General features: G+C 41.5%; 1 protein-coding gene across 2 annotated transcripts; it reads left to right on the top strand.

Annotated features, from left to right (window-relative positions):
* Positions 1-730: 730 nt before the first annotated feature.
* LOC115746856 (protein SCAR2) lies at positions 731-10,794 on the top strand. Of its 2 annotated transcripts, XR_007199084.1 has the most exons (10): positions 731-1,106; positions 1,915-2,078; positions 3,536-3,659; positions 3,749-3,863; positions 5,702-5,763; positions 5,872-9,439; positions 9,554-9,640; positions 9,814-9,918; positions 10,030-10,310; positions 10,554-10,794. XR_007199084.1 is itself a non-coding variant. In XM_030682790.2 (9 exons), exons 1-9 carry the CDS (start codon positions 952-954, stop codon positions 10,081-10,083), a joined length of 4,434 nt encoding a protein of 1,477 aa, XP_030538650.1. In that variant the 5' UTR covers positions 731-951; the 3' UTR covers positions 10,084-10,463. The 2 variants fall into 2 exon arrangements, 1 of the variants encoding a protein (XP_030538650.1); XM_030682790.2 differs by lacking the exon at positions 10,554-10,794 and having other exon boundaries at positions 10,030-10,463.
* The last annotated feature ends 154 nt before the right edge of the window (positions 10,795-10,948 follow it).

Raw genomic sequence — 10,948 nt, 5'->3', positions numbered from 1 at the left:
TCGGCCCACTACTCGAGGCTCGGACACCTCTCACGACCCTCCCTTAAATGTGTGCGAGGGCCGCGACCCTCGCCAGCATCCGGCGGCCCTCGTCGGCTTTAACAGTAAAAGAAAAGAAAAACAAGATCAATAATAAAAAAAATCGAGGAAATTTCATGGAAATTCTGATCCCCCGCGAGCATCCATCGTACTACGTAAGATGGTCGACGCCCACGTCATCGGCCTCGTAATAGCGTAAGGTTAAGAACCATCGATGTCTGTACCCTTCATACGATATGGGTGAAAAGACAAAAAGCATTTTAATGGCAAAAATGACAAGGGAGTGGGGGGAGAGAAAAGAAAAGAAAAGGGCACAAGACGAGCGCGCCATGATCGCCACGATGCGCGCTCTCCGTATTCTACTACTCCTGCCCCACCAACACACGAGGACGCACACACCGCTTTATTTCATTCCTTATTCCGCAATCCTAAAGCAGTTACAACAAATGATTTATTTAATTAATGGATTAAATAAAGCAAATAAAAAAAAAGAAATGCCCAAATAAATAAATATTTCCTTTTTTATTTTATTTATAATGGAGGGCTTTATAAAATAATAATTCCGTATCGCCCCCTCTTCCTCTTCACAGACCCGAAAGGAGAAAAAAGCCCCCCCTCTTTTTTTTTTTCTGCCTGTGAACTTCTCTGACCGGACACCACCCTTCTGTGCATATTTCATTTACTCATCCGCTTCTCATTTTCCTTCTCCCAAAACGGCCCCAAACCAAATCTCAGCTGGAGATAGAGAGAGAGAGAGAGCGAGCTGTTGGCATCTTGCCTTGAAAATGTAGAGAGGGAGAGAGTCGAAGGACATCGAAGAGAGGCAATTGGGAGCAGGCGAGGGGAGGACTGAGCTGGGAGACTCGGAGAGAACGAGAAGAAGAGGAAGGAGGAGGAGGAGGAGGAGCCGAAATGCCGCTGACGAGGTACCAGATAAGGAACGAGTACGGCCTGGCCGATCCGGAGCTGTACAGAGCCGCCGATAAGGATGATCCGGAGGCTCTCCTGGAAGGCGTCGCCATGGCTGGCCTCGTCGGCGTCCTCCGCCAGCTCGGCGACCTAGCTGAGTCAGTCTCTCTCTCTCTCTCTCTCTCTAGAATTGCGTCGGTTGCGGGAATGCGGAGTCGTCGCGTTGTATTTGTCTGCGCAATTGTGCGGATTTGATCTGAACTCCTTCCGATTCAGTAGCTCGCTTGGTAGAGTATTCAGTGTTCTTTGTGTTGGACTTCAGATTTAGTCATCTAGCTTGTCATAGGTTGGGGAGTGAACTCTAGAGCTCTCCGTTTGTTGAAGTGCTTAATTTTGGTTTTGGCCTGAACAACAATGGCAGTTCTGATTGAGATGGTGGCTGAAGTGGGATTTGAGTGCACTAGTGTGGTTTGCAGGGGGGTTAGGAACTTGCAAAACCATGTTTGGAATATCAGATTTAGGGAAGAGTTTCAGAGATGCTCGAGGGAGCTGGATTTTAGGGAAAAACGTGTATCTTGACGCTTGAGCTAGGAAAGGACTAGTCGAGGTTGGCAATGCCTCTCTGATTAACAGACTTTTGGGAAATTCTAGTTGGTATTTGGAAGTTAGTTACACTCTCGCCATGTATAGTAACACCAATATGCAAGTATCGATGTGGCTTCTTTTCCATCTTTTGAATTTCTTTATAACCATCTAGCGTTGATGTGATATCAGCCAAATTGGGCTTTTCTCTTCACCAATTCAAAACTCCTTCACAAGCATTGTTTTCTGATGGCTGTGTCAGAGTTGCATATCTCTTCCATTTTCCATCATGTTTACATAATTATTGTGCTTCTGGTCTTTTTTATATCGCTGCTGTATCTTCTGATGGAGAACTGCACATTTTTATTCATTGTGGTTGACAAGGTTTGCTGCTGAGATATTCCACGACTTGCATGAAGAAGTTTTGGCCACAGCTTCGAGAGGCCATAGTCTCATGGTACGTGTTCAACAGCTGGAGTTAGAATTCCCTCTAATTGAGAAGGCGTTGCTGTCCCAAACAAATCATTCGTCCTTTCTTTCAAATCAAGGTTAGATGGTCCCCTTGAATTATCTTAACATGTGTTCTTATTATTTGTGCTGTCACTTTTAAGGTCCATTAACTTGATATTTATGTTTCGTCGACCCAAAATTATTCTTGTAACTTGTTTGTTGGCGATCTTGTTTCTGGAGAAATGATGAAGGCTCAGTTATTAATATTTTAGTGACATGTGTGAAGGGAGATTGGCTGGCTAATTATTAGCCCACTATAAAATTTTCTGAAGTACCTTCACAATACAAATTGAGTAATCGCCCTCTATATGACTATCTTAAATTGTGTATCCCATTGCAATCGTACCATTAGTTTAGACTATAGTCGCTTCTTTTCTCTGTACTTCGACTTATTGCACTGTTGCTGCCAGACAGTTTTCCTTGCATTATAGTATGGAGTGGCAGGGTTTGAAGGGTAGGATATTTGCTTTGAAGCAGAAATGGTTATCTTATTGAGTTCCTTCAATGTTGGAATGGGACTACAAATATTTTGTGCTTAGGTTTTATAGGACTCATCTTTATCCTAAAAGTCTCCTTTTTGTTGCAAACTCACACATGGATAGGGCAGTTTGCATGTATCCATGCGGGATTGTCAGATCAAACGTTTTAGGTACACTGCGTTGTAAAAAAACTTGCAAATTTAAGTAGCTTGGTTGTGCATAATTTAATAATCAATAGTAGGTATCCCTATATAACATCCTTTTAATTGCTCCTGTGGTTTTTTGATCTCATTAAAGATGTTGGCAAGAGTGACATGTTTAAGAGAAAGATGTTAGGAAAACCTGAGGCAGGCGGATCTGTACTGTTTTTCAGTCACCTTTTATGATGTATATACTCTTTCTCTAGTGTGTTCGCATTCTTCACCTATGTCAATTTATCATGGCATAAGAGCCACCTATTTCAACTGCTGCAAATTGCAACCTTAGATGTTTGAGGGACCCACTTCGATAACTGAATTCTGATTAATGCATTTGGTGACATATGTTCTGTTGCGATGAGTTGTCATTATGTCCTTTCTCGTTCGATAGATGATCGTGCCTTGAAAGAGTTGGATGATATTAAGTTTATCACTTCGCATATGTTGAGAATAAGTAACTGATAAAATTAGCAGTTGCAACTCCCTATACTTTGTGAAATTTAATGGACTTCCTCCTTGTTTGGAACATCTGTACTCTACTGTACACTAACAGGGGCTTCCCACCCCATTTTGAGGTGTAATATTTTTCATGTCTGCAACTGAATGAGTGAGAATATTTGTTTTCAGCTGATGAGGTTGATCTGTCATTCAGAAGATAAAAATACCGGGGTAACAATTTGGCTGGGAGCCAAGTGTAGTTTCAAAACCGAGGATTATTCTCTGATAATTTTACCACAATATAGGGCCACGCTCTAGTGGCCATAGTCCCCAAAAAATTCTCGAAAATTATCCTCATGGTTTTTGCTTGTTGCTTTATAGGTGCTGATTGGCATCCTAATATGCGTTCAAAGCAGAATTTGATTGCTCAAGGAGACTTGCCTCGCTTTATCATGGACTCTTATGAAGAATGTAGAGGCCCGCCACGGCTATTTCTTCTGGACAAGTATGACTATATGATCAGAAACAAATGTTGAGATGGTATTCTTTTTGCAAAAGTGTAGAATCTTACGATATAACCTTGGATTTCCTTAGGTTTGATGTTGCTGGTGCTGGGGCTTGTTTAAAGCGTTACACTGATCCGTCATTCTTTAGAGTGGAAGCTTCAGTAGACGAAGTTCAGAGGGAAAGAAAAGTACGCAGGGTAAAGGTAGGTGACTAATTAAATCCCTTTTGACAATCTCAATACCTATGGTGGCGCTACCAACTTGCGTAAGAAAATTTTTAGTTGTTTCATTTGTGGATCAACGCTAAAAGCTTACTACTATAATTCGGAAATAGGATCCTCAAAGTGCATGCTCTGATTATGCAAAGAATTTTTCACTTCTTGCATTTGGGGATAATTAACATTAAGGCGGAGGTGCCATTGGAGTCCTTCAGGAAAGCTTAGCTGTGAAAATATCATTAAATTTGTGGCAATGACTATTAGGATTTAAATTCCTGGTTAATAAAGTTATCTCAACATCACTTGCTACAGTATCTGAAATTTTAATATCCTAGTTCAGTATTCAATTCGAAAGTTGACTATGATCTCTTATTTGGGTGTGGATGCCCTTTTATCTAGCATTTTCTTGATTCCTCGAATTGCATCAAGTCTGACACCTACTGTCTGAGGTCCTTAAGGGAGTATAGGTACATTTGAGGAGCAACCAATCTCCTTAAGTTGTGTTAAGATTCTTCCTCATGTTTATTTTTCTCAGCAACAAACCTTACCAAGAAATGCAAAAGCAAACTGCAACACCATAACTCAGGCATTGGTCCATTAAATCAGCACTTTACTTGGCAAGAACTGATTATGGTGGTGGTTTACATCCTAGGCTTGGTCTGACATTAGTAATTATGGCTATTGGATTTGCTTCTGGAGCTGGTCCTCGTAATAGTACTATAACCTTGAGACTGAGCTTGAAACTGATTATTACGGAAATGTAAGGGGGACTTATACATGGGAAAGAAGAGAGGGAAGGAGGGGGGGTATCCCCAAAGAGGTGATTAGATGAGCCACGCTGGAGATGTGGTAATGGTAGACAAGATTATTTTATTATAAGATTTAAGCATCTTTTCTATGTGAAAATCACGACGACTGAACTTCTATAGCATTGGCAATAGTTGACTTGGGGGTCCAAGCTGCCCAATTTGTGATCGACCTGCTAAACTAGTTCTTTCATTAGCCTAGTTCTTATTGGGGGATTGACATGTGAATGTGCACTCCGGGTGACTTCTATTGCTTTTCCACCCATGTACAAACACAAACTTTGAATATCAGATGAGGATTGCCAAATAGATAGTGCAGAGATGGCCTTTCTAGTTTCCAAATAGCCAGTTGACCTGTAACCACCTATGCCATTTCCTTGAGGGAGGGACGGATCAGCTGCGATTTGAGACATAAGAAGCTGAATGAAGAATCTTGCGGACCCTCGTGTAAACCAACAGGTTTGTTGGAGAAAGCCTTGGAGAAGCCAGTTTACCTGTAGCCATTATGCAGCTCAAATGAAGAAAGCCAGTTGACCTGTAGCCACCAATACCATTACCTTGATTAATTGTTTAGACGCAGTGCATCATAGATTCATTCATGAATATTTGGTGCTGTTGATGTTGGCAATTGGCAGCCTTGTTCGTTTGAATCGCTATTGTTGCACAGCACTTCTCTACTTCATATTCATAGTTTTCAAGTATTTTTAGGGAAAATTACGCAAGAATTCGAATTTTTGGGGTATTATATGTTTGGCCCTGAACTTATAACTAACAACTATTAGGACCTACTTTCATCTTGTTACAGCCATTACCCGGCCATTATGTGTTTCTTAGGGGGAAACGTGTATTAACCTCAAAGTCCAGAATGGTTGTTTGTAGTTTTCCCTTGTTTCTAAAATCTGCTTGTGATGGAGGCTCGTTCACATAGGGAAATTCAGTTCCTCTTTATATGAGTTTCCTTCTGAACTGCCAAGGTGATTCTAATTTCTAATAGTATTTTTTCTTTGAACCTTCTAGAAGAAAGGAATGCGTGGTAGAAATGGAGAAACTCCAGAGATTTTACCAGCATCACATGCCAAGTGAGTCTGAAACTACAAAATTCTGGAAAACTGCTCTTCTCTATTTTGTAGAGATCCCTCTTCCCTGATGCGTGTCATGGTGACTCTCATTTTCTTTGCATATAACAGACTGCAGCAGTTGTTTATGGAGGAGAGCATTGTGAATAGTTATAGTAACCCTTCTCGTCTTGTGAAATTGAAGAAAAGGCAGTTTAACGAACCTCCATTTTGTTCAAGAAATGGGAAAAGTTATATGGAGAAGTTTGTGGAAACTCCTTCACCTGAGAGTAAAACAGTGTGTGAAGTTTCCATTGCACCGCCATCCTTAAGATGGACAACAGATTGTGAATCAGGTAATGAAGTAGTTGATGTCAATATGGTAAGTCCAAAGAAAAATCGATCAAAAGAGAAGGGGAGCACTTTAACATCCATTGCAGAAGCACTCTTGCCGGAAACATCTCTTGAACGTTTGGATGGGATGGTTGTTAATGGGAAGGAAATGGAGGAACCTGAGCTACCTCATGATAGTGAGACATATGGAGGTCCTACTCTTTATGAGGCTGAGAAAAAGGAGGTGGTTGATGCAGAATTCAAGATGGGTCGTGGCATGGATGTTTGTCATTCTGATGAGATAACCAGTGAGGTAGAGAATTACGTGGACGCCCTTGCTACCATGGAATCTGAAGCTGAAACGGACAATGAATACAGAGCTAAAAATGACAAGGGTTTCTTGAATGATGAAAAAACTGAGACAGATTCTGACACGAATGAAGAGCACCTGGAACTTCAAGCTCAATATTCAGACTCTCAATCTCTAGGCTATTCTGCCTCGGAAGATGGAAACACTTCTCTCATTAAAGGAAGTTCTAGCTTTACCTACTCTGATGGTCAAAGCAACTTGGTTGATAATATAGAATCTGATGGTGAGGGAATTGCTAGAGCATTCCTGTCTGCTGAAACTTCTTCCTCTCATCATCTGAACATGACCTATAACGAGCTTCCTGCACATGGGGGAACTGGAGAAATAGAGGACTCCAATGAGTCTGTTGTGCCCAAACATATGGGCATAGAGGATGATGAGATCAGTGATATTCGGGAAGCATCTACAGATTTATGTTCTATTGATATGAAAGCAAAGCTTTCACCTTCAGGTCATGGACAAAGTCTACAAGTTGAATCAGAGGCAGAAGGGTCTGACCAAAAAGAGTCGGAGGTAGACAGTGTCAGAGCTGTTTTTCCTGATTCTGCTTCTCAGAAGCAGGATGATGCTTTCTCCCCCATTGCTTCTGAAAGCAATCCAATCTTTCAGTCAGTAGATGCAGATCCAAAAGTCTCATCTGATGTTTTAGCGCATTCTTTGACCGTTCTTGAGTTGGCCCGTGAACATGATAGTAACATTACCTATAAGCATGAAGAATTCGTATTCAATCACACTGGAACTGTGACAAGTGGAAAGATCATTCCCTGGCATTCAAAAATGACGTTGCCAGAAGATCAGTTCCAGTTTTTAGTAGTGCCAGAAGCGTCTGGATATTCAGATCTTCAATCACTGCCTGATAGTTCTGTCACTTCTCCTGCATGTAATCCGGATATGGCAAACCTGCATGGTACAAATTCTGAAGTTCATCCTTTGGCAGCTGGTTTGATGAACTTGGATAACCCAATTGTCATAGAAGATAAGCAGCAGACTCATATAATTAAACAGCAATCTTTTGATTTCACGTATGATGCTCCATTACATGAACAAAATGCACCAGAAGTAGATCTTCAGCCTTTACAGGAAAACATCGAGTTTGGAAAGAATGAACCCCCTCTGGATTTTGATGATGTTGTCAAAGTTTCCTGGACAGTAGAAGCAGTGGAAGGAGATGCCAGTCCTCTTAACTTCCCATGCAACAACTCAATCCTTAGTGAGAATGCAAACATGCATGATGCGGGGACTGAACAAGCTCCAATAGAACAGTTGCTACTCCCTACTCCTGTTATTGCCACTACTGATGATAATGGCAGCACTAGTGTAGATCCAGCTGCAGATATAGCGGGGGCCTCTGCAGATTCACAGGAACCACCAGCTGGCATGGATCATTTGCCTCAGAAAGAGTGCGAGTCATATGAGGAAGGTTTTCCAGAGTGTAATAAAGAGTTGAACTTGCTTGAGGAAGCAAGAGATGCAAAAGTTGCTTATGCCGAAAATAACTCTATCCCGAGTGATCTGATCTCTCATCCGGAATCTGAAGTGGAAACTGAGATGCTGGGCTTGTCTTTTATGGAGAAATCACTGAGCAGACATTCGTCAGATGATGCGACAATTGGTTCAGGATATGAAGAACTAGGCAGTGAGGAGCCTGGACCAAAACCTTCCTCCCAAGGTCATCTTCCATGGAGCAGTGAAGATATCTTGTTGTCTTTGCATGTTTATCACCAAGTAGACCAAGGAGAAACTCCAGAGCACTTGTCGGATGTGCCACCACATGAGCTTGATTTAAATTTATCATGCGAAGATGAAGTTAGTCCTTGGACAGTTAATCCTGAATCTGAAAAACTGCAATCAGCAGATCTCGTGGTTCAGGAGAACATTCTTTCTAGCAGACCAGGATCTCCTTTAGAATGTCCCTTGGAGTTTCAAAATGACAGATCTGATGCGGAGTGTCCGCAGGGTGATGAAACAAGAAGCCGATCATCAACTCTTCTGTCTGGACAATTACAATCTAAGGATAGTACAGGCAAAGAAAAATACTCAGCTTTTGAATCGTGTCCAGAAGATCAACCAACCCAGCATTCTATCTCAGAATCCTTACAAAAATCAGCTAGCCAGGAAGTTGACGGTTTTAGTCCTGTAGGGCCTTCATTACACACCAATATTGCTATATCTCCACAGTCCTCTGTTCTGGCTGAAATTAATCAAGAGGATGTTCCCAATTTGGCACCCTTACCTCCATCGGAATGGACGATAGGAAAGGATCATCACGTTTTTCTTGCTTCACAGAGCGAAGTAATTCAGGATGGGCAGGACTCGTTCCAATTGTTACAACGGTTACCAGCTGAAGAAAATCCACAACTTCAGTTGTCAGCATCAGAGGGAGGATTGATATGGCCTCTTCACACATTTCTGAACGTGGAAAATGAGAAGTTACACACCGAAGAACGAGAGGATAAATCGGCACTGCCTGGTCCATTATCTTCTGTAACTCAAGTCCCAGATGGCAATTCAGTTATTCAGGATGACAGTTCTGTGATGGAGGCTACAGAAGTACCGGACCACTTCTTGACAAGTGTGTCTGAGCATGCTTTCCTTGATTGGGGAAGAGGAGTGGTGCAATCCAATTCAAACATTCTCCCACCTCATCCAGTTGTTGAAGACAGACCCTCTAGAAATGACCCTGTATCTTCGCAGGGAGAAGTTACTCAATATATTGAGTCAACTTCGTCTGTTTCAAAGGATAAGGTTCAGCAGTATTTTCATGAGAAATCGGAAGCACAGCATGAGAGTTCTCAAAATGCATCTGGGCCATCAGATATGAAGCAAGATGAGCATCTCCAACATGATCTGCTTAATTTAGATGGAGAAAGAGCATTTGAGGCAACTTCAGCTCTACCAGAAAATGAAGTTGTACAACCAAATGAAAAGTTGACGAGTAATATTCCTCGCCCACCAAAACGTCTCATAGAGGCTGTTGCTGCTCATGATAGAAGCATGGTAATGATGGTTCTGGCTAGACTTCTTATTTTTTCTTCAACGTCTGCGATGTTTTCTTTGAGAGTTCAACTCTTATAGTCTGCATGATTTACAATGTATGAAACTTATTTGCAGTTGAGGAAGGTTACTGAAAGAATAAAGCCTCCAATTGAACCAAGAGCAAATGAAAGAGATTCGTTGCTAGAGCAAATACGGACAAAGGTTCGGGTTTTTCCTCCAAATTTACTTACCTATTTTTTTTACATGTTGTCTTGTTAGCTTTCTAACATCATAACAAATTCCCATTATGTTCTTATGTTCTCTGAACTGTTTCTAATCATAAGCACAGTATACAGTCTTGCTGAATTTTGTTTTGCTTTTTTCTTTTTCCCCAGTCATTCAACTTGAAACCTGCTGTTGTCACCCGGCCAAGTATTCAGGGTCCTAAAACTAACTTGAAGGTTAATGCTATTTTGGAGAAGGCTAATGCCATTCGCCAGGTCCCCTCTCTCTCTCTCTCTCTCGACGCTCATGCGCACGCGCACAGCTAGTATCTTCTCCCCAAGCCCTCTCCTCTTTCTAGTAGTAATTAGAAGTCATGATTGTGGCAGGCATTTGCTGGAAGTGATGAAGATGATGATGAAGATAATTGGAGTGACTCCTGAGAATGTTCCGTTCCTCGTGCCAAATTTTACTGCCGCATCTTCGTCGAAGAGGAAAGTTGCCTGTTGTGCCCTGATTTCTTTGTTCCTTTAGGCATGTATAAATATTCCTCCCCACACCCACACCCAAACCCACACCCAAAGGAAGAAAATGTTAAGGGTTTCCCGTCCTCCTCTCCTTCCTCACACCAGAAAGTGAAGCAAGAGAATAGACTTCTCAAAACCGGCATGTAAGTGCTGTATCGGTTCATTTATGTACCTGTGTCTAGTATATATACGAGCTGTTGATGTATAGTGTGCCATAAATTTTGATACGTAGTGTTTCTCATGTGACATTACAAGGTTCTATATAGTGGAATGATGATTTAGCTCTCTGTTCGTATGTATCCTAGTTTCCTCTTTGGATATCACAATGAAACTTACGAATGTCGCGCATGATATGTCTTCCGAATAGCTTGATTGCTTCCTTTTAGGCTCTTTATTCGTCATTTTTCTTCTTTGGCCTCTGAAGAATGCAAAGCTTACATACTTTTTCCGCACGTGGAACCAATGCGCTGATGTGCTTTGGCAAAGCATGTTGTATGCCGCTCATTATCTTTTGCGCTACCGTTCTTTGTTTTCTACTGTTATTTTGTTATATGGACCTTTTGGGAATTATTTTCCCTCGTTGCATGACCTTAGTCTTTTGAATTAATGTATTTTCCCTCTAGAACAGAAAAGTAAATGGAACTGTTGTTGAGAGTAGGCTCTTTTAGCCTAGGAGGTTGTTCTCCATCTTATTAATGATTTCTTTTTAGAAAGATGCGATTAGCCAGAAATGCAAAAGCGTCCGTTAAGACTGTTACATGTACGGATGAAGGGAGCATAA

This window comes from Rhodamnia argentea, chromosome 7 (assembly GCF_020921035.1).
Source record: "Rhodamnia argentea isolate NSW1041297 chromosome 7, ASM2092103v1, whole genome shotgun sequence".
Classification (NCBI taxonomy): Eukaryota; Viridiplantae; Streptophyta; class Magnoliopsida; order Myrtales; family Myrtaceae; genus Rhodamnia; species Rhodamnia argentea.
Note: the sequence above shows the minus strand (reverse complement) of the source record. Positions and strands in the feature narration are given on the sequence as shown.

What these genes read in the sequence shown, in the direction of transcription:
- LOC115746856 (XM_030682790.2), top strand. Translation starts at nt 952, where the DNA reads ATGCCGCTGACGAGGTACCAGATAAGGAACGAGTACGGCCTGGCCGAT. An exon ending in CGGCTATTTCTTCTGGACAA is followed by an intron (nt 3,660 to 3,748) that starts GTATGACTATAT and finishes GGATTTCCTTAG; the next exon opens with GTTTGATGTTGCTGGTGCTG. An exon ending in CTGCTCATGATAGAAGCATG is followed by an intron (nt 9,440 to 9,553) that starts GTAATGATGGTT and finishes ACTTATTTGCAG; the next exon opens with TTGAGGAAGGTTACTGAAAG.